Here is a 22,286-nt window from a genome sequence, read left to right on the forward strand (position 1 = left end):
CAAAGAAGAGGGAGAGAATATTTCCATGAGCAGCAATTGAGCCATCACAAGGCATGGCCTGACCCCCAGGGAGCTGAGCTCATTCTTTTCCCTGCTGGAGCCCCAGGACTTGCCTTTGGGAGCAGTGTTGGCAGGGTTAGTGAGGAGGCGTTCGCTGTGTGCCACCCGCTTGAGCTGGCGCTGGAAGCGGCCCCGCAGGCGTACGTTCTCCTCGCTCTCTGAGGATGGGATGGAGAGGCTGCGCTCTTCATCCAGAGACAGGTCACTGTCCGAGTCCGAATCTTGGTCTGTAAGAATATGGTGTGTCAGGGAGATCTTTGGAATGAAGGTGGGAGAGGTGGGAAAGGTTCCTGCTGGAACCTGCTTCCAGGAAGGCAGAACCACCCCAGGCTGACCAGACTCGTGAGAGTGCCTCACCCTTTGCTGCCCCTCCCTCAGTAGCAGCCTGTGCCAGCTCCCCTGGCCCTATCACCAGGTACCTGTGAGAGGAGCCCAGCTCCATCTCATTGCAGCTACAAATAGTCCTAAGATCCCCTCTGCCTCCTCTTCCAGGCTGAGCAAACCCACGTGCCTTAGCCTCTGCTTGCCTGTCCCACATCCCAGTCCTAGCTGGTCTAGCTCCAGTGGGTCAAATGTCTGTGCTATACTGGAGAGTCCAGTGTCTCCAGAGATCCCACAACAGCCAATGTCCCCTCTGTTGCCTCCCCTGTTTCTATCCCCTTGGGGACTGGCCCTTTGCCATCTGTCCAGGAGGAGGCTGTGCTAAATGACACAATGGCTGCCTCTCCCTCCCATCTACCAAGTGTTTGGAAGTCACAGCTGAACGAGATGTGGGAGATGTAACCATACAGCCAGAGCCTGCACTGGGAAGAATCTCCCTAACCCAGGAGGAGGGCTGAGCCTTACCTCCCCCAGCATCACGGTGGAACATTGCCATGTCAATGTCTGTGGGGCCGGCGTGAGCCAACAGGCTGTGATCCATGGCCGAGCCCTGACGTGCTGCCACATTGTCTCTGAAAGAGAGGAGCCTCAAACTGTCACAGTGGCAGGAGCCTCTGGCTCTGTCCAGGCACTGCTGGCGCCCAGAACCCTGGCTGCTCCCTACCTGAGGTAAGCTCGCTGGCTGGAGTGGGTGCGGGCAGAGCGCACGCTGCTCACTGAGGACACTGTGGAGGCCCCCAGGGTGATACGGATGAGCCCACTCTCCTCAAACAGTGCTGTGTTGTTGTAGGCATTGGGGCCCTGGGGAGGAAGGAGAGGGCATGTGCCCTGTTAAGGAGTTGCCACAGTAGCCCAGGAAAAGTGGGGATATCCCTGTCAGCTCCTGTTCCAGACACAAAGCCTGAGCCAGCACCCTGGGCTGCTCTGCTCTCGCCCACCTGTGTGCTCCTCGTGGCCTCCTCGCTCTGCCCCTTCTTGTTGAGGCAGGCCAGCTTCCATGCCTCCTGCACCTCCTCATTCAGTACACAGAACAGGACCAGCACTGCCAGGCCCTGTGGGGAGAAATGCCATGAGAGACAGTCCTTCACTGCCAGCTGACTTGCTTGCCCCCAGTACCAGCAGCGGGACAGTCCCTGGATGCTCCAGAGCCCAATGTGGCCACCAGACTGGGATGCACTAAAAACCCCCCAATACCAATGAGAGCTAACACCCATAGTGGCCATGGATGAGGGAGGAATGGGTGAGGTGTCCACCTGTCTGGCAGCGGCCAAGGAGCAAATGGCAGGGTCCCCTGCAGCAACATCAGCCCCAGTGGTGAAAGAAGGGTGCTGCCACAGATAATATTTTGGGTGTCCAACAGCTTCATCACATTTTCTTACTCTGCTCTCTCAGGACGTGGAGGTGCCTTCCCTCCAGATGGTGCCTCCCAAGGGACTTACTGTCTCTTGGTGTTACCTCTGAACCAAATGCCTTGCAGCCATCTCCTGCTCTGTGTGACTGCCCATCACAGGCACAGCAACAAGGAGTGGCAGGAGTCACTCAATGCCACAGAGGTGACAGCAGAAGGGACAAGGAGCTCAGCGAGATGTTGGGAGCTCAGCACAGGGCACCCACTCTCCACAGATGGCCCTGGGGACCACAAGGATGTTCTCCTGGGCTGACCCGTGCCCTCCCCAGCAGAGGCCGGGCAGTTACCTGGAGGCTGCAGAGGACAGTGTAGAAGTAGTGGAAAGCCAGGACACTGTTGTTGACAGCCAAGAGGCCAAAGAGCCAGGTAGTGCTAATAACTAGAAGCAGAACAAAGGAGCTCCGTAACGTCATGCTGGAGAGAGAGAGACAGACAGGGACATAGACACACACCGAGAGGTTAGTGCATACTGTTAATCTACAGTCTAGTGCTCACAGAGATCCAGAGGGGAAGCTCCTGCAGAGACCTCCCTGCTGTGCCCAGCACTGCAGGCACATCCCTACACACTGGCCCAGCTCCCCCTGACTCCCAGGCCTTCCCTTCTGGATCACACATGGCAAACACAGGGGCCCAAATGACACAGGTCATTTTGAGCCACAGAGAGCTCAGCCATGCTCCAGGACTGGTTCAAGAGGGAGTGGGGAAAGGTCTCAGGAGCATGGTAGGAGAGGAAGAAGCAGGTGCTCATAGCTGACAAGGGCTGAGTGCTGAATCCAAGCAGATACAATAGGTGGCTCTGAGGGCAGGTGGTGAAAGGGGACCAGCTGGGAGGTCAGTGTGGAGATGGGGATGCAGGAATAAGAAAGGATAAAGTTTAGGAAGAATTAATGTGGCTGGCAGGTGTGGGAAAGGAGAGTGGCTGCAAGGCTGACACTGATGCACAGAAGGGCCCTCTGCGATGGTAGAAGGAGGAGGATGGTCACTGAAAATGCTAAAAACCACTAGCTGCCAGAGCTCTGATGGGAGTTTGGCCACTAATACTCACAGAACCGATTTCTTCTTGGTCTCCTTTTGGCCTGGGGAACAGGACATCTTGGCCACAAGCAGGAACATGACCCCATTCATCTGAAAGTGTTGGCACTGATTAGAAGCTGTGCCAAGGGCTGGCTCTGACCTGACCTCCCCAGTGCAGAATCCAGGATCGCCAGGCCCTGCAAACATCCCCTCCTTTCCCCTTCATGCCTGAGCTGTGGCCTCCCCCACGATTGGCTGGAGTGAGGAGGGACAAAAAGAGGGCCTCTAACTGAGGGAGAGGGACACAGAGAATGGGACAGGCAGTGGGCAGCCAAGGAGGGGAGAGTGCCCATGGTGCAGAGAAGGGAGGCAGGAGAGGGTTGTGGGTGAAACAGGACAGGGTTTTACCACAATGACGACAGTAATGGGGCCTGCAAAGCTCCAGACCAGCTTATCATGAATGGAAATCCAGCAGAAGTCGGGGTTCCCATAGCCCTCAGGATCCAGGCCAACAGCCAGCCCTGCAGGAGGAAGGGAGAGGTCAGGTCCAGACCCAGCAGCCTTGGACTTGTCCAAACCTTGTCAATCCCATGCCAGCACTGTCAGCAGTAAAGAGGCTTTCTCCCTGCTCCTTGCCCTGTGCACAGGCTTCCCCACGACAGGGGGAAGAGGTCAGGACTGTGAGACTCAGCAAGATGGACTTTATTTCCTTTTCCTCAGGTGTTCCTGACACAGCCCAGTCCAGGAGGCATTCACTGCCAGCAACAGGTCACCCAAGTATGCAGGCTTGGGAAAACAAGAGACTTCAACTAGAAGACTTGAGGGTATGTGCTGAGAAATTACTTTTCCTTAGGAGGCAAGACAACAGCCCTTAATATGTGGTCCCCTGACCACCACAGCACTGCTTGCTGCCAGCACTGCTGATCATGGCAAGTTCACTCTCAGCTCTCCACACTGGATGAGCTGGGCAACACGAGGTGGTCAGGAGACTGCTGAGAAGCAGCATGGCTAGTTTGGGCACAGCTGTAGCACAAGCAGCTCTTACCAGTGATGATGGCAGGCACTCCCCAGCCGATGGCATAGTAGAAGCGCATGGCCCCGAAGTTGACGTTGCGGGCTTCGGTCTGCATGCGGTAGATGTGGAGGCCCTGGACGAAGAGCCAGGCGAAGGTAGAGAGGAAGAAGCAGTGGAGGAGGATGGCAATCACAGTACAGAGAAACTGGGGAGACAAAAGTGACTTAGAGATGGTCCCACTGCACCAATGCTAATGGCATCATCCACACCTCACCCCCACAGGCGAGCTTGTTCAAGCCCACAGACCTGGTTCTCAGTGCGGTTGATACCCAGGAGAAAGAGCAGCTCAGAGAAGAAAAGGGTGACTGATATGTTGGAGTGGATGCCACGTGTGTTGGACTTGAGGCCTTTGAGGCAGGTCAAAAAGGAGAAGGTCAGCAGCAGAGACAGCAAGGAGAGAGACACCAAGGAATAGGTGACAATTGCCAATGTCTCCAGATCACCTTCCAGTTGCTGCAGCAGCAGAGAACCAAAGGCAAATAGCAGTGTTAGGGGCAAATAGAGGAAGCTTGCAGAACTCTCAAACTGTATTTGTGTCCCTTGAAGAGTTTTTTGCCTGCGCCCAGGACATTTTCTGCCTTTGCTGGGACCCACCTGCTAACAGTCCCCACCATCACCCACAGACCCACAGGCTGAGGTTACCTCTCGGTGTGAGCTGTCCATCAAAACCCCAAAGGTGCCAAACTGGGAGCACTGGCAGTGGACATGGGTGGTGTTTCGGTACACGAGCTCGCAGTCCCTGGCTGTCCAGAAGCCAGAGGGGTTGGTCCTGCAGCCACCAAAAAGCAGAGTGCACTTAGGAGAGAAGACACACAAATGCGTGTGGGGGGCAGGAACCACAGAGAAGAGGGGTGACTGACAAGGCTCTTCTGCCAGCAGATATAACTGCACTGCTAAAGCTGAAATACTGGAATCAGAATGTGGGTGTGGCACTGAGGGAAATGGGTTAGTGGTGGACTTGGCAGTGCTGGGTTAATGGTTGGACTCTTAATGGTCTTAAAGGTCTTTTTCAAACAAAATGGTTTTATGACCTTGCTGTGCCCTCCCAAAAGAAACAAGTCCATGGGAGAGGGCAGAAACCCCCACATCCCAGTGCTACTCAGGGAAACCTGGGGAACAAGGAAATGTGTGGGGAAAGCAGCTCAAAGAGAGCGGCCCAGTCTTGTTCATGGCAACTCACGGGTTGGAGTGGTTCCACTGGACACAGAGAGGTTTGCTCCTGTTGGCTGTCTCCAGCAGGTAAAATTCCAACACAAGAGGGGTGTCCAGGGGTCCTTGCAGGAAGGTGTGATTGCTGAACACAGATACACTCACAATAGGGGAGTTCATCACAGGATTCTTGGGGAGCCTGCAAGGAGCAACAGAGCTCTACCATCACTATCACTGTGTGTGGCAGCTGCAGAGCTGCAGAGTAGAAACTTCTGTCTGTTGTGCTCTGACATCTTAGAAGGGAGAACTCTGCCCAGTCTACACCTTGGGGCTGGGAAATATGGCACAGAGCAGCACCAAGGCTGGGAATCAAACCCTCCCCATTGTAGACAGACTTAGCAACTGCCAGAGGGAACGGAACAGAGTCCAGCCAGCTCCCCTCCACTTGTGGGGGCAAAGGGGAGGAGGATGTACCTGACGCTGCGGCGATCCACTTGGTAGCGTGCAGGCAGCAGCCCCCCAAGGGTGCGGTACATGATGAGGATGACCACAGTGAGAGTGGGCTCGGGCTCTGGCAGCACCTGCCTCGGGGAGGAGCTCTCCACAGTGTAGTTCCCTTCACTCCCAGCCAGCGTGGGCACTGCTGTGGGGACAGCTGGGGCACACAAGGGGTGGTGAGAACACACACACAAACAGGAGCTGCTCTGAAGACAATTTGCAAGGCTATGAGGAGCTTTTGGGATGTGGTGAAGTTCAGGCTCTCAGGGCTGGCTCTTGGACCTCTGACAGAGCCATGTCTCAGTAGGGTATATGCACACTAAATGGCTTTTAGAGGTCCATTCCAACCCAAATCTTTCTATGATTCAACATTTTTCCTGCCAGCTGTACCCACCCATGTTGTTTCTTGAGCGATGCTCACGTGCTCACCTTCGGCTTTTGGAGGGCTCAGCACTGACAGTGGCAGCACAACGTGGGTGTGGGGGTCCCAGGCGGGCTGGCCCCGGAAGAGGCTGCTGTGGTAGCGAGGATAGCGCCGGCGGGTGTGGGAGTGGTTCTCCATGCGATCGATGCTCAGCACTGCGGAGGTGCAAGGCAGCGAAAGTCAGCTCTAGGATGGACACCTGGAGAGCAACTGTGCTCCAGGGCACCCCAGGATTCAAGTTCCTGGCAAAGGGCCCATTCTACTCTTGGCTATGATCTCTATTTGGGCATGACAAAATGTCAGTACCCACAGTACTCCTTGCCAGGCCAGATCCTTGCTCTGCCATAGGGCAGACTACTCCTGCCACCAAGGCCAGCTGTTTTTTTGCTAGACTGGAAAGTAACTGGGAGCAGGCAGCACACTCCTGACTCTGCTAGCTCTTGGAGGTCAGCTAGTCCAGGCAAGCATGGGACCAGGACATCTCTCACAAATGCCTTCCCATGTCTGAGAGAGCCATCAAGGACATTAGCAGCACACTCCCTGAGATGCAGTGACATGAGAAAGGAACAAGGTGCGATGGAGGAGTGTCTCTGCACCACCCCAGCCAGCTCCTACTCACTGATGTTGGGGGTGACGACACCGACAGGGTTGAGGTAGGTGAGTTTCATGTTGCTGGCCAGTGTGCCCGAGTAGTCCCGCAGTTGCTCCATGAGGCTGGCGCTGCCGTGCTCCCCGTGTGGCAGCATGGCCCAGTGCTCCCGGTTCTCGGGTGCCAGCACAGAGCTGCCTGCACGAAGCAGGTTCTGAATGGGAGAGACATGAGGACAGAGGGTCAGTATGGCCTTTGGGCCTCTCCTGACCGCCCCCAGCTGCAGCACTGTGCTCTCTGCACAAGGGCTCTGGGAAGAGAGATACTTTCTATAGTGATGGGCCCCCACCCTCAATTCTCATCAATCAGTGCCCTACAGAGACATGTTTCCTGCAGCCTTGCCATGACGGACCTGCCAGCAGCAGTAAAACCTCCCTTTGCCTTCCCAGGCTGAACAAACCCAGTTCTCTGCCTCTCCTCAACCACTCTGCTCCAGCCCTGACCATGCAGGTCTTGCTTCCCACACTGCTCGTGTGGACTGAGGAGCCCAGTGCTCCCGACAGCATCCCCTCACCTTGTGGCTCCTCCCTGGCCACATCCTCAATCCCCTCAGAAACACAGCATGGCTGCAAAGACGAGCAGCAACAGAAGCTCTGATCTGGGGGAAGGACTCACCTCGTTGAAGTGGGCATCCTGTGTAGCTGTCAGGCCAAAGCCACGCTGCTGGCTCTCGAAGGCCATGAGGTGGGACAGCAGGCGGAAAGCAATGTGCACGTCATTGCCGAAGTAATGGTCCATGTGGTCTGTCACAGCCCGGAGCCGGTGGGCCAGCTTCTTGGCTTCAATTGTGTTGAGCTCAGTCTTGTTCCTCTCCAAGCCCTCTAGCTGTCAGTGGGGAGAAAAGAGAGGGTTGAACAATTCAGCAGGTTCCTTACCAGGAAACTGGGATGCTGCAGGCCCTGCTGGACACAGAGATTATTTCTGAAGCCATGGCAGAAGCCACAGACACTCACAGTGGTGGTCACTAGAACAGGGAGAACATGTGGCAGACAACCAGCCTCCAGCAACACACCAGGATCTGCACTGGCCCAGCTAACATATGGTGCCATACACAACAGAGGCCAAGGAAATGAAGGGACAGGGCAAGGCCCTGCCAATGCTTCCCTGGAAACTCTCCTGGGCTTCAGTTTCTATTCAGCTAGATGGTAAGTGTTGAATACACTTGCCTGGATATTTCAAAGGGATTTGTCCCTGACAGAGATCTCATGGAGCAGACATCCTACCAGCTTCAAATCACTCAGCCCTGCTCAGAGTTACTTACTTTCCCCTCAAACACTCTGGGAGGACACAAGTAATTTCTGAGGGGTATACAAATTAAAGGAAGCTGTATGAACTTAAGCTCAGACCACAGTTCCCACAGGAGGGATTTGGGGGGAAGGAGATGAGAAGAGAAAGGCACTGAGCACTGTGGCAAGGCCCTCTCATATTCCAGGCACCCCTGGAGAGCTGAGTGCTTTGAATTTTGGCTGTGAGCCCTTGTTCAGAGGGCTCCAGCTCTGTCAGGGCTGCAGAACTGAGAGGATTACCAGCATAGACAGCTCCTTGAAGGCAGGTGAAGTGCAGTTGAAGAGATCTGGCTCCAGCCAGCCCTTCTCCTCATCACAGTGTCTGACTGCTGCACCTAAAACAAGGAGGAAAGGCTTGTTGGAAATTCAGCACAGGAGACATGGCTGCCCTGCTGCATCCTCCCAGCAGGGATCCTCTGCACCAGCTAATCCCAAAGAGTGGCCTGTAACACCCCAGGGCCATCATCCTGCTTTGCACCAGTGCAGCCCATTCTACTCTTGGTTTGTAATACCTCAGCAAGCTGCTGCCATCCCCTCCCTCCAGGAGCTGGGGGTGTGCCACGTGTGCTTTGGGGCTGCATCACACAAGGTGCCATCACACAGGATTGCAAGAAGGACTGACTTGGCAGGACTCAGGCTGGAAAAGCCCAAGGGGACATGACTGTGTCCTTAGGCACATCTGACCCCAAGCTACGGAAGCCCAAGCAGCTCTAGGCATCCCCCAGCTGACAGCCTGCAATGCCTGCTGAGGTCCTGCTCTCTCTACAGGGCAAAGCCACCCCAGGAGCACAACAGCCCTGCTGTTGGACTGGAAAACCAGCCCCTGAGATGAGCCCCTTCAGCCAAGGGAGATGGAGAAAAGAATGGTGGACACCCCAGTGTGGAGGATCCAGCAGTATGGATTCTGTGTAGTGTAGGGGCAGCCCCTACTCCCTGGTTGGAGCCCAAGCACTTTGTACAGCAAGGGAGATTCCAAAATGGAATGGAATGAGATGTTAACCACTACCAAAAACACTGCTAAAGCCAACATGGAGGAAAGTGTTCTCAGCTGGGTGTGTCACCACAAACACTTGGAGCAAGAGAAACCAGGCAAGCCCAGTGTACCAAGCAGGACTGTGGAGCAGATCCTCCTGGGGACAGCATCAGGGCACAGGAGCCCACCCAAATGCCCATGGCTGGGAGGGGGTAGCAGGGGAGGGCAGGGAGAGGAAGCCTAGAGCAGACTCCAGTTGCTGTTCAGAAAAGACCCAGGGACAAGCATACCCCCTTCCACCACCTCCAGCTGCTAGCAGTCCTCCCAGCTGCAGAAGCACAGGGACCAGTGCCATTGCAGCAGGGAGCAGGAAGAACAAGAAGTCTTCATACTGATGGCATTACCCTTGCACAGAACAGAGATCTACTCAGATGCAGATTCTGGCAGAATCTGACCCCCAGGTCCCTGTGCCTTCCCCTGCCAGCGAGGCAGAAGGAACAGGACTTTGTGCTGTGCCTGCCCATCAGTTCCTGCTCACATCCTACCACCCTCCACTCCAACAGTCTCCTCTTCTTCCACCCCATGGCCATTCCTCCCTGGCTTCACCATCCATTGTTCACCACCAGCTCCTTCCCCGCCCAGCCTAAGCAAGCGAGTGCCATCCAGGAGAGGCAGCATCCATCCCAGCCAGGGAGCAGAGCACAGACCTGCCCAGGGCCAACACTGCAGGCTTGGCACAGAGGGTGGCAAGGGCTGCATGCAGCTGCAGCTGGGCTTGTGCTGGTTAGTGAGCTGGGAGCAGGGAACACTGTGTGGGAGCGGTGAGACCAGGCAAAGCATTAGGAAGAGCCTTGGCAGCTCCAGAAGCAGTGGGGAAAGCGCAGGGGTGTGCAGGGTGTCAGGCAGGGAGCAGGGAGGGAAAGCCGTGTGGTGCAGCCCTTACAGCACAGGGGGAAGGATTTGGGAACAACCTTACCTGCACCCCTCAAGCCTGTGCACGGAGGGCGAGAGAACCGGGGAGAGAAGCGACAACAGTTAGGAGCCGAACCTGCCTCCTCCGGGGGCGAACGGCTGGGGAAGGACAGGGTTTGTATTGTCCCCTGGGGCTTGCACTGCCCTGCACTCCCAGACACCCTGCTGACACCTTTTCTGTCACTGAGGACAGCTGTGCCTCCTCCAGCTCAGGATGCTGACTCCTACCCAACATTCAGCTGACAGCACACTGTGCCCCACTTCCCTAGCAGGGCACACAGGGGTGGGGCTGGTGGAGCCACAGCAAGCCACTGTGGGTGCTGTGCCAGGCCTGACCTGAAGCCTGGTGAACCCAAAAGCAGCAGGGCCAAGACTGAGGGAACAGCACAGGCCCATGGCTGGGTGATGAGTCTTACACCCCATAACTTTTACCCAAACCCAGTCCTATGGCCAGCACCCTCTGCTCTCTGCTCTTCCCCAGGCTGTGACATTTTCTCTTCCAACTTCCTTCTCCCAGACTTCAAGCCCAGGAATGGGACTGGGATAGTGTAAGAACAGAGTGCTATTGCCAGAGCTGCTACAAGACAGCCAGTTTTCCCCCTCCCCTCTCCATCACTCACCCAAGGAGCCTTTGGGACACAGCACTGCAGCTGAGAAGCCAAACTTGGTCTGGGGCCACCACACACCCGCCTTCAGGCTTTTGGGGCAGCCATCATAGAGCACTGTGGAGACACACTGGTCACAGGGCCAGGCCACTGACACCAGGCCCTGTGGCACCAGCTGCCCACACTCCTGTGCCCACACTCACCCTCGCAGCCACTGGGTGTCACCTCGGCGAAAGGGCTGTCACAGCTGTTGCACTGGCGGCCAATCACCCCGGGCCGGCAGTGGCACCGGCCAGTCTCCCTGTCACAGGAGCGCGAGGTGGAGCCCACGGGGTAGCAGTCACAGGGCAAGCACATGTCACTGCCTCTGGGGCGGTAGTGGAAGTCCTGGGAGGAGATGGGGACGGTTATCAGAGAGCCCACTGGGACAGCAGCCAAGGTTGGCTGGGAAACCCCTGGAGCCGGAGAAGGTCAAGGCTTTCCTGATTTTCAAGCACCCCACTGCCCCCATCATCACCATGCTGGACCAGGAAGGCTGGACAGAGGAGCTGAGCAGGGATCCAGCCCAGACTCGGGCACACAAAGCAGGGCCTGGGCAGTTGCCAGGCCTTTGTGAGGGGACAAGGAACAGCATCAAGAACAAGCAGGGTTTCAGACAAGCCATGGTCCATGTCCCATTGGCACAGCTGCCCTCACCTTGCAGTGGCACTGCCCGTTGGTTTTATTGCAGTCGGGATCAAAGCCCTTGCTCACATCACAGTTACAGGGCCCACAGGTGGGGTTTCCCCACCAGCCCTTCGGACACTGCTGGTCTATCCTAGGGAGAGAAATACCTTTGATATTACAAAAACCAAATTCCCCAGGCCTTGTTCTGCCACCAGTCCAACTGCTCAGCAGCTCCAAGGAGGAAGGTGGCACTGAAAAGTCCCTCATTACATATTCAGGATGTGAGACCAGCATGGAGCCAGGCCCAAAGGCCATGGTCCTGCCCTGTATCTCACCTGTGCTCGCAGTACTGCCCAAAGAAGTTCCCACTGCACTCGCAGACGTAGCCCAGGCGTGAGCCTGGCTTGCGGCGACACACCGACTTGTTCTTGCAGGGATTGAGGTGACACACATCCACACAGTCCCCTCCGTAGTACCCTGAGGTGTGGACAGAGACCACCAGGTAAAGAAAAGAACTCCCTGAGAGGTGCCGTAATACAAGGAGTGAATTCAGGGGTTTCAGGAGAGATTCTTGCCCTCCAGAAAAACTGAAGCATGTCTGACAGGGATGTGACTTGCCCAAGGTATGGAGAGGAGAGCAGGCACAGGCCAGGAGGGAGACACAGCGGGAGAGGAGAAGATAAGCAGGCACAAAGAGCAGAGGAGTGGCAGGGTGCTGGAGGTCCTACCTGGCTGGCAGACACAGGAGTAGCTCTGCCACTCATCCTTGCAGACGCTGTTGGCTGGGCAGGGGTTGGAGTCACAGGGGCTCGGTACACTGCAGCCAGCCTCCACCCGCAGGGCATGGCTGGGCTTGGGCAGCACGATCCCAGTGACGCTGTCACCCAGTCGCACACCCTGCAGTGCAGGTGACAAACTCAGAGTGAAGCTAGGACAGACACATGAGGCTCCAGTTCCGCCTTCCACAAACCCCCAGCAGCAGCCACTCCCCATCCTCTCTATGAAGTGCTACCCCATGGCACCTCAGAGCCTTAAATGCCCAGAGGGAGAGTGACACCAGCAGGATGGATGCTGGCAGCAATTGCCAGACTCATGTTTCCAACTCTCCATGTAACAGACCCGCTGAAAAGGGAAGGCTCAGAGCAATGGACTCACCTGTATGCAGCCCCTCAGCCCATTCTGCACCTCGCCAGAGCCCAGGACTCCCCCCACATGCAGGTGTTTCACCTTCAGGCCATGCAGTTCATTTCCCACAACCACCGTGTCCTGCAGAAGGGAGTAATTGAGGCAATGGGCACCAGCCCTGTCCCAGCCCTCTCAGAGGGTGCATAGGCACAGCTCCATCTGTGTTCGCCAAGTATCCCCCACAGTTCCTGTCCTGGTGCCAGGGTCTTAAGCAGCACCTACCTGGTAGAGCCCAAAGTCCAGGGTGAGGGTGATGACGTAGCGTGAGTCTCGCCCGCTGTGGACGTCCCGCAGCTCCAGCTGGAGGTCGTGCCATTTCCCATCACTGAGCTGCAGCTGGTCCAGGAGGAGGCTGGTGCTGCGCCCTGACCCCCTGCTCACCATGAAGGAGAGCAGGCCCCCAGCCAGCTGCAGAAAGGGAACAGCAATGCCAGCAGTGAGTAAAGACCTCATCAGTTCTGGCTGCTTCCAGCCTACCCTCCATCAGAGTATGGGGAAGGAAATCCATCCCTGCTAAATGCCTCTCCCTTCAACTACCCTCTGCTTGGGATGGAGCCAGCAGGGAGAACAAGGTCACCATGCTCTCCTGGGGCAGACAGCAGCAGTGGCTGGGCCATGGTGCTGTGGTTGAGGCTGTGGACATACCTGGCAGAGCAGGGTGGTGTACTGGCCTGCGTGGGCCTGCAGAAGCACCCCATCCTGCTGACGTGTCCGAAACGCCAGCCCCAAGTACCATGGCACCGAGATCTTCACGTCTGCCTTGAAGTCCCAGGTCAGGACACTGTTGCCCTGAAAATAGTGGGCATGGTGCATGGCTGGAAAGGAAAGCGGAGGTGAGGAGAAGGAAAGGGCACTTCACAAGGAACACTAGATGCAGGGACAGCAGAATTAGTTCATCTCACATGGATCCATTACTCTGCTTCCACAGCCACCCCAGCACAGCCTTGCACATACCCACCCTGCTCGTGCCCAGCAGTGCCCCCTCACTCACCATGGCGGCAGTCTTTGCCCCCAAAGCCAACAGGACAGAGGCAGGAGTAGGTTCCCCAGCTGACAGAGCAGGTGCCACCATTCTTGCAGGGGCTGGAGTCACAGAACGTGTGCTTGGCATGACAGCCTGGAGGTATCAAAGTCACCAGTATCAGTCTGAATCAGTTCACCACCTTGTCCCAGCCCACATGGAAAGGCACTGCTGCCTGCTGGCCTTTTCCCTGGTTGTCAAGAGAGGAAAGCCCTGCTGCTCAGTGTCTCCACACAGACCCTGCCTGCTCAGGAATGAGGGTTAAGGCTGTTGGTGCTCCTTATGCCAGAACAAAGATACTGCAGAGCTGGCCTGATGATCTAGCATCTCCCAGGTCAGCCAGCTCAACAGGCTCTGCACCTGGGATCAGGGGACATTCCCAGAACATTAGCTGCGGTGGGCATTGGATCATTTAGGGGGACCTGACGGCCTTGTTCTCCAGTGAGAATCTGCTCAGCTCCAGCTGTGGAGCTGTGATGCTGTTACAGCCCAGCAGCACTGCTGTGTGAAAAGAAGAAGCCATTCCCTGGGCAGGGGCTGGCAGGAGCAGAGGCTCTGGTACCTGCAGCAGTTCCGTTGTTGGCGATGTAGGAGGCCAGGTCGATGCGTTTGCTGTCGATGAAGAGGTCTCTCATGCATCCCACAAAGTCCCGGTGAGTGATGGGGAAGTTTTCTGGCAGGTTGGGGACCCCTCCAAGGAGCAAGGGACCTGTGAGGTCCAGGGACCTGCAGGATCAGAAGCCCAGGTCCTTAAGAGGTACAGTGATCTCACCCTGGCCCAGCCAGCTCCCCAGTGCATAGGGCTGGGAAGCAGACTCCCTCAGGGACAGGCACACACAGCCAAGGTCCTGGATGGGAAGGCCTGGCTCCTCGGGGGATCACCTCTTCCCACCACAACAGTTCCAAGGAACTCACTTTTTCGAGCTGGTCTGCACACCTTCTGCAGCACAGGAGTAGTTTCCAATCTCACTGCCAAACTGCAGGGCCACTGAAGCATCACATTCATCTATTGTCAAGATGGCCACCTTGTCCTTGGAGGGGCCCTGCACTACCCCCAGGGTGCTGACCTTGGGCTGAAAGCAAATGAAGGGTGTCAGCAGCACACATGCTCCAGACCCAAGCACCCAAAGGTTCACACAACAGCAAGGAAAGGCCCGAGCACGGCCCAGGCTGAGCTGTGTGCCTGGAGGTGTGAGCAATGCAGGAAACCTCCAGCTGAGCCCAGCAAGCAGCACCAGAGGGGGACATGGGCTAGAACACTGCATGGAGCACATTACTGCAGCCTCCAAGTCAGGTCCTGAATGTCAATCTGTCCCTGTACCCAGCTGTCTGCTCCACTGCATCCATCCCCAAGGGCTGAAAACCTCCTCTACCTCCTCTCCAGAGCCCCTGCCATGGGACAGAGCCAGGGAACAGGAGAACCAGAGCCGCTCACTTGTGGGGAGAGAGCCATGAATATTGGGGACAACTGGGGCACACATACCTTGTTGTAGTAGCGGAGCTGCAGTGTGTGCCACTGCCCATCACTCACACCCCCTGGCAGGTAGGGGCTCACTACGGTGCTGGACTCTCCTGAGGAGACAGGGATGATGGCAGGCTGAGGGAAACCTGACAGCCTTCAGATGTTCCCATCCCTCCTAAAGCACTGAACCCACTGTGCCGCTGATGGACCTGTGAAGCTCATAGTGACACAACAGGACAGAACAGAGACACCAAAAGGGTTTGTCCTGGTTTGTGCTCACACACTGCACTCCTAAGCCCAGGGAGAGTCCTGATACACCTAATTCATCCCCTGTGCTATCCACTGATGCTCACCAACACTTCTTAACCCTGCTTCCCTCAGCACAGGTTCCATCCAGGCCAGCACTCTTCTCTCCCCACTTAGCACAGGCCTTCTCACAGCTCCCATGACACAAATCCCACAACAGGCAGGGCCAAGTGTACCTGTGGAGTATTTCAGCTGCACCTGTCCCTGGATGATCTCCACTGCCAGGAAGTCATGCCTCTCATTCAAACGCCCATTGTAGAGCAGGAGGCCGCTGGGCTCCACAGTGCTGAACCTGGGGCAGGGTAGGAAGAAGGAGGGCAGGACGTGTACAAGGAGCACACGGAGACCCCCTCTCTCCCGAGGCATGCACCAGCACCTCAGCACAGGGACACTAAGACCTGAGCATGGGGGCCTGGCATGGAGGCAGAGGCTAGCAGCAGCCAAGGGCAGAGGCACTGCAGGGAAGGATGAGCCGATGCCAGTGCAGATTCAGAGCCCTTTGGCTAAAGGTGCCAGGGCAGCCCCACGGGGAAGCAAAGCCAGTAACACAGGGAGAACATCAGGCAGTTCCTGGATTGGCCCAGCGTGCTGTGCACAAGAGCCACCAGAGCAGGGCCAGGTGAACCAAGGATGCTGGTGTGCAGCGGAGGAAAGAGAGAACTCACGAGAGGGCAAGGGTGAGGTGGAAGCGCTGGCGCAGGCCCCGGAACATGATGAAGGATCGTGGTGGGAAGGAGCGCGTGGACACCTCGCAGAAGGGCGTCTCAAAGCCGCCCGCTGGGCACTGGCAGCGGAAGCCGCCGTCGGCGCCGTTGGTGCAGGTGCCGCCGTTGCGGCACACGCCGGGCACGCACCGCCCCGCGCGGCTGTCCACTTCACAGTTCTCACCTGCGGAAGCAAGGCCACGGGCTTGGGATGCATACACAGCAGCCACCCCTGCGCTCCTTGTCTTGGGAATGCAGACCTCAGCCTGGATTCAGGACAGGGCAGCTGAGGGGAAGGAGCCTGTGGAGCAGCTGGGGGCCAGTGAAGGATATGACAACTCAAGTGTTCCCCACAGAAGCCAGTGAGCTAGCAATCACTGCCAGCCTGGAACGAGTCACTGGGCTGGATGTGATGCCAGGTCTGACTGAAGGGGCACGTTTGGATCCAGTACAGCATGGGAAAATGACGGGAGGGCACTGGCCACAGCTGGGCTGCACAGTCCTAAGAATGGAGAAGCAAGCCAGGGAAATCCCGATAATGCTGAGAGTGCCTCCTCGGGCCCTGCCACCACACAAACCTGGGACAGGAATCTCAGTCCTGTCTCTGGGGTGTGGGGACAGCCCAGTGCCCCTGAGCTCCTGTTAATAGCAATAGAAGTATCACCCATGGCACCAGGAGCTTCCAAACACTGCATGCACGTGGAAGTCACACAGGGAACAACAAATACCCTGGCACCTTGCTGGCATGGGTAACAGGGATTCCCCACACCAGCTCAACAGTGCAGTGCAGGGCATCTGTCAGCCCCTTTTCCTGTGCTATCCCCAGTGGACCCAGGGAACCACTCAGCTGAAGTCCTACACCCCAGGCCCTGCTCCCATTACTTGCTCCATGATACACAAGGAGGATGAGGAGACAGCATGAAGTGACAGGCAAATGAGCTCATTAACCCTTCTGCTAATGGCTGTTCACGCTTCAAATGCGGAGGTTAATTACCACTGACTCTGCTTATCTCACCAGGAGCCACCTACAGAAGAGCTCTAGGCAGCCATCTGCTGCCATGCTCCCTCCCGGCAGTGAGAGCAAGGCAGGGGATCCCTCCTCACTAGCCAGAGGCTACCTCCCCTCATCAGCCAGTTGCCAGTTCTCCACAGCCTGTTGGGAACTTGTGGCAACAAGACACTGGCTGGACCATGAATTCCCTTGCCAGCCCCCCCAGCTTGGACCAGATCTTCCTGGATCAGATCCTGCCTGGTGGGGCACCTAGGCCCAGCCTCCCCTTCTGTTCTGGGTTGCAGCTTAGCCACTGCACATGGGGCCAATGTGGCTCCACACCTCTGCCAGACCAGATGAAGACTGGCACAGGCTGAAACCAACAGACGGACTCCAACAGTCACAGAGCCAATCACCCTCCTAGCATGGGGCATGGCTGAGAAATCTCCTGTGCCTCAGCCTAGCATAGTCTAGCTTAGTCCTCCAAACCTCCTGTGTCCCAGCCTAGCATAGTCTAGCTTAGTCCTCCTGCTCTGTGAGAAGGGGTGGCAAGTGATGGCCAGGGTCCCCAAGAGTCCTCCATGCCAACTCCCTACAAGACAGATTTCTATGGCAACCTCAGCCCTGCACATGCAGCACCATGGAAACACAAAGAGCTGAGAGCAGAGCTGGACCTCTGCAGGCACAAAGAGGCTCTGACACCCACTGCCCTGGTGGGAAGAGCACCCACCAGGGTGACAGCAATGCCAAGGGACCCACCCAGCTCTCCCCAGGGCCCCAGCCCCAGCACTCACCGCTGAAGTGCTGGCGGCAAACGCAGGTGTATCCCCCCTCCTTGCGGGTGCAGATCCCCCCATTCAGGCAGGGGTTGGAGTAGCACAGGTTGATCTCCGTTTCGCAGTAGTCCCCGGTGAAGCCCTGGGGACAGCGGCACCGCAGGCCGGCGATGGGGTGGATGGGCCGAAAGAGGGTGGAGCGAGAGGCGATGAAGGGGGCTGAGCTGTCAAACTTGAGGACCGAGATGCACTTCATGTAGTTCTGGCAGGGCTCCCGCAGGCACACGTTGTCGTCGAAGGGCAGCACCTCCAGCATGGAGGTGCCTGTCAGCACCATGCGCTTCATGTACAGCTGCTCCTGCAGCTCCTCCGAGCTGAAGTAGCGCCCGCCCCATGGGGCCAGGGCGGAGAAGCTGACGTTGAGTACCATGCCACCCACGTCCGTGTCGTTCTGGATGTTGAAGATGAAGATGTCCTCCTTGGGTGTTGCAAGCACGGTGGCCACTCCTTCCAGAAAGGTGGAGAGCAGCGGGGAGAGGAAGCGCTCCTGCCACATGTTCTCCAGCCGCACCGTGATGCTGTTGGCCAGCATGTCCTCCGTGATGATGATCACCCGCAGGACGCACTGAGCTGTCACACTGTGGATCCCGTCTGTTGGGGGCAACAGGGACACGCTGTAGGTCTCTGCCTGCTGCTCAGAGGGTCTCCTCCCTCCCAGCCCAGAGAAAAGCCCTGCACACCTGTGTGGCCCCAAACAGGTCTGAGTCCTTGGTAAGGAAGCTTGGAGCCACAGCCCCAGAGGCTAGCTGGGGGCCACCTGGGATGGAGGGGGAGAGTGGCCGTTGTGGCTGCACCTTCTCCCCCCATCAGGCTCTCCACTGAAAGAGCTCTGAGGTTTTCTCCTTGTCCTGGATCTCGGCAGCAAACTGAGCTCTCAGGAACAAAGGTGCTCAGGAACAGAAGGAAGTCCCAGCAGGAGGTTTGGCAAACACAGAAGCTGATGCCAGGGCCTGGGGTGTTTTGCTTCCCTGCTGTGCCCTGTCTGCCTTCCCTATGCTGCCTTTTCCTGTGCTCTCCTCCTGCCATTTCCTTCCTCTCTCCTCCAGGCTCCTCCAAGCTTTTGTGCTGGTCTCCCTGCTTCCCCCCTTCTCACCATCTGCTCTGCATCTCTTCCTCTCTCAGCTCATCTCTGGTTTGTTTAATTCTCTTTAATCTCTATTTTCCTTGGAAACAAACTCCTTCCCTTTGGGATCCTGCACCACATGAGCAATCTCCCAAGCAGGAGCAGAGGAGCACGCAGGGACACTCGGAGCTTGCCTGCCTGCTCTCTGCCAGGACCTTGGCCAGCAGCAGCAGCTCACTCACTGCACATCTGTGCACTCCCAGCCAGTGGCTCAGGTTTGCAGGGGCACAGGCATCACAGCACAACCCAAATGGGCAATGGTGCAGCTTCCACTCCAGCAGATCTGTGATCATGGGCCCCTACCTCACCCTACCTACCCAACTCCCAGAAACCCAATCGAGCGTGATACCCCAGGATGCCCCAGACACCTCTGCTAGCAGCGTTGGCCGGGGCAACCAGCTGGGAGAAGCCTGTCTGCTGACCCCCAGGAGGATGCCTCCTATCACCTGGTCCCCTCCTTCTGGGCCTCCAGCAGGCAGACCCATCAGCACGGCAAGGCAAGGCTGTGCCAACCTTGGTGGCCCCAGAAATGCTTGATGGGGCTCATCAAGAACCTCACTGCTCTTGAAATGAAGCAATCCATCTTCCAGCCCATTGCCAGCACCCCAAAGCTGGTCTCCATGGGCATTACCAGTACGCAGCTATCACCTGTTGTTCCCATCTCCCACCCCACATTCCCCTGAGAGCCTCAAACCCCCACATTTCCTTGGAAAACTGGAACTCCATCGTCATACCAAGACAACAGTTAAATCAGCACATCTCAACAGTGATAATCCTGGATCCATGACTAATCCTGGATCCCAAGCCTTGCTGTAACCTCCCCTATGCGCTTCACCTCCTCCAACCCAGTGCAAGGAGGCACCAGGAGCAGCAGGATTCCTGGCACCCCAGTCAGCCCCATCCCTGACGAGGATCCGGTGTGCAAATGCCAGCCACTCATCCCACATTCACGGCCCAGCTCCAAGCCTCACATACAAAGCTGCCTTTACTGTTCTTCTCTTCCCATGGCTGCTGTGCTGCAAAGCCTTTTGATTTCCCTCAGCCCTGTTTGAAGTTTGCAGTGCAGGAGGATTTACAAATTGAAACATCTCCCTTTCTTCCACCTCTCTCTTCTACTCTTTAGAAGGTGAAAGCTTTCTAATGACCCTGCAAATTCCTGTGCAAGCAGCAGCCTGTTCGTTGGGACTGGTGCTCTGGAGATAAGGCTGGTTCCAGGCTGGGGGAGCAGCATGCCAGTATAGTCACCCAGGAGCTAATCTGGAGGAAACGGGGGGTTGCTTCTCTCTGAAGTCAAACTGCTCCCACCCCATATGGAAGCAAGGTCAGAAAGCATCCCTCTGTGTGACACCCTGCCCGCTCTGGCACAGACGGCAGCATGAAATTGAACAGCAGCAACAGAACAGCTCCATTCAGCATCTGCTTGGACATGCCAGGGTATCTAGACCTGTCTGGGCCCAGGGAAAGGAACTGGCATCATCACCTGCATTCCCCAAGGCACATTCTCTCTGCAAGAGGCTCATGGGGTACTGAGACCCCCCAGACCTTGGGAGGCAGGAGTGTGAGGAAAGCCACAAGTCACACTTGGCATAAGATGCTCTGCAAGCCACCATCAGCCTGGGAGCTCTCCCTGAGAAACCACCTGGTGAGACAGTGTCCCAGGATGCCATCACTTTGACACCAGCTCCCTTCTCAGCACACAGCTGGGTCATACCCCAGCTCCCTCTCCCCTCCCTCTGTCCCCCCCTCGCAGTTGGCCTCTCTGGGCAAGGCAAGCATGAGCTCTGTACGGGCACAGCTCCCTCTCCTCTCTAGCTCACAGCTCAGCCAGAAGCAGCCACAAGGCCTGGGGACAGCTCTCGCTCTCCCCAGGGGCTGCCCAGCACCCAGCAGATATCTGCCTGGCTTATGGCTGTTAGTAGGCCTTGGCTGACATGATGCTGAGGGCATCCTGGGGCAGGCTGGGGGCCAGTAATGCCTCCCAGGAGCAAGGAGCCTGTGCCTGGGGAAGAAAGTGAGTTGGAGGGTACCTGATGCCTTTGGCATTGCCCAGCCCACAGCAGGAAAGCCAAGCATCCCTTTCCAGGTTCCCCACAGAATGTGCAGCCAGGCCTGGCCCCACAGCCCCCCTCTAACACTGTCCCACCTCAGCATCACACCCAAGGCTGCCTCCCCCTCCATGCAGAGGGAAGCAGATGGTTAAGAGAATGACCCTCTGCAAATGGGGAAAGAAAGAAAATAAAGCTACCAGAAGAAAGCCCAAAGCTGGCTGGAGGCACTGACCCCCCATGGGAAGCATTTTAATCACGAATGCTCAGCCTTTCTGATTAAATCCTGTGGCTGGAGAGCTGGTGCCTGGTGAATATTCATGCAGCAGAGTGAGGAGTCCTAGAAACACAGCTACAGGGAATGGAGCAAGGAAAAGGGACAAGGGGCTGTAACCCTTGTGCTGGACAGCACTGGGTCATTGTGTTTGCAATTTTAAGACTGACAATTACCAGCTTCAAAAGCAATGAAGCTAAAGAAGAGCTCCACGTCCTGAGTGGTAGCAACAGTGTCCAAGAGAGTAAAAGCCACTATTCTGACTGCAGTGGCCACCTCAGAAACAGCAAGGGTGCTCTGGGGACAGACTTTCAGGTAAGGAACAGTAAACCATTTCCAGACAGAGATGTCAGGAAAAGAGATGGCTATCGGTACAGTGAACATTCCTCACCGCTGCTGAAGAGCTTTGGCAGACCTCTCAACATTTTGATAATACTTTACCAGTTAAAAGATCTTGAAAGTAAATCAGGCTCCCATCACCCAGCACAGAAGATGAATGTCATTCTCCTGCATCTGAGCCTCCACACTTGCTACCAAGCTCACAGAAACCAGTCTGAAATGGTTTAAAGTCAACATGATATCAGTCTCTTACACTGCCCCAATTTCACAGTGCTGCTGGCCATGGACAGCCCCTCCATCCCACTGTCCTGAATCCTCAGCAGCCAAGAGCAGATTTTAGCAGCCAGACAAGTCCACACGCCTATGAGAAGCTGAGGTCAGTTTTGAGGGTATCAGCCCCACTTGAAAGGCACTGGTTTGTGATGGCCCAAGTCTTCTGCCCCCTACAAGGGGCTGAGCTAAGAATACACACACAGCTTACAGGCAGCCAATACAGCTCCTTTCCCTGTGTTTTAGGGGGATCCAGGCTCCCTCAAATGCATCATAAAGGCAGGAAAGCCACTCCCTCCTAGGATGCTGGCCCTTGGGGCACCCACGTAGGTGCTACTTCTGCCTTCCAGCAGCAGGAAGGTGGCCTGTCACAGCACGGTGTCCGGGGCAGACAATGCAGCTGGGTCTGAACATCCTGGCTGCCAGCTCTGCAAACCCACCCTCTCTCTGCACACAGCGACAGCATGGGGCCAGCAGAGCTGCCAGCTGGGCGGGGGGCTTCCAACAACAAAGACTGAAAAACCAAACTAGACTTCCACCTCCACAGCCAATATAAAACCCAACAAAAGG

General features: G+C 56.5%; 1 protein-coding gene across 1 annotated transcript in view; it reads right to left on the reverse strand.

Annotated features, from left to right (window-relative positions):
• CELSR3 (cadherin EGF LAG seven-pass G-type receptor 3) overlaps positions 1-22,286 on the reverse strand; it is a 31,388-nt gene that overhangs the window by 4,469 nt on the left and 4,633 nt on the right. Inside the window, exons 2-33 of the mRNA XM_086846252.1 lie at positions 17,624-18,256; positions 15,800-16,022; positions 15,311-15,426; positions 14,850-14,938; positions 14,282-14,439; positions 13,929-14,092; positions 13,337-13,462; positions 12,991-13,160; positions 12,568-12,753; positions 12,316-12,426; positions 11,889-12,057; positions 11,496-11,637; positions 11,191-11,311; positions 10,698-10,881; positions 10,510-10,611; positions 9,894-9,908; positions 8,185-8,279; positions 7,274-7,483; positions 6,629-6,812; positions 6,015-6,164; positions 5,562-5,742; positions 5,119-5,286; positions 4,581-4,707; positions 4,185-4,391; positions 3,909-4,083; positions 3,272-3,384; positions 2,895-2,974; positions 2,137-2,263; positions 1,380-1,493; positions 1,106-1,242; positions 907-1,013; positions 114-287 (exon numbers count right to left, since the gene is read on the reverse strand). Of these exons, the coding sequence (XP_086702378.1) occupies positions 114-287; positions 907-1,013; positions 1,106-1,242; positions 1,380-1,493; positions 2,137-2,263; positions 2,895-2,974; positions 3,272-3,384; positions 3,909-4,083; positions 4,185-4,391; positions 4,581-4,707; positions 5,119-5,286; positions 5,562-5,742; positions 6,015-6,164; positions 6,629-6,812; positions 7,274-7,483; positions 8,185-8,279; positions 9,894-9,908; positions 10,510-10,611; positions 10,698-10,881; positions 11,191-11,311; positions 11,496-11,637; positions 11,889-12,057; positions 12,316-12,426; positions 12,568-12,753; positions 12,991-13,160; positions 13,337-13,462; positions 13,929-14,092; positions 14,282-14,439; positions 14,850-14,938; positions 15,311-15,426; positions 15,800-16,022; positions 17,624-18,256 (5,058 nt within the window). The remainder of the gene's footprint in view (positions 1-113; positions 288-906; positions 1,014-1,105; positions 1,243-1,379; positions 1,494-2,136; positions 2,264-2,894; positions 2,975-3,271; positions 3,385-3,908; positions 4,084-4,184; positions 4,392-4,580; positions 4,708-5,118; positions 5,287-5,561; positions 5,743-6,014; positions 6,165-6,628; positions 6,813-7,273; positions 7,484-8,184; positions 8,280-9,893; positions 9,909-10,509; positions 10,612-10,697; positions 10,882-11,190; positions 11,312-11,495; positions 11,638-11,888; positions 12,058-12,315; positions 12,427-12,567; positions 12,754-12,990; positions 13,161-13,336; positions 13,463-13,928; positions 14,093-14,281; positions 14,440-14,849; positions 14,939-15,310; positions 15,427-15,799; positions 16,023-17,623; positions 18,257-22,286) is intronic.

Source organism: Cyanistes caeruleus, chromosome 11 (genome assembly GCF_971803275.1).
Source record: "Cyanistes caeruleus chromosome 11, bCyaCae1.hap1.1, whole genome shotgun sequence".
In the NCBI taxonomy this organism is placed as follows: Eukaryota; Metazoa; Chordata; class Aves; order Passeriformes; family Paridae; genus Cyanistes; species Cyanistes caeruleus.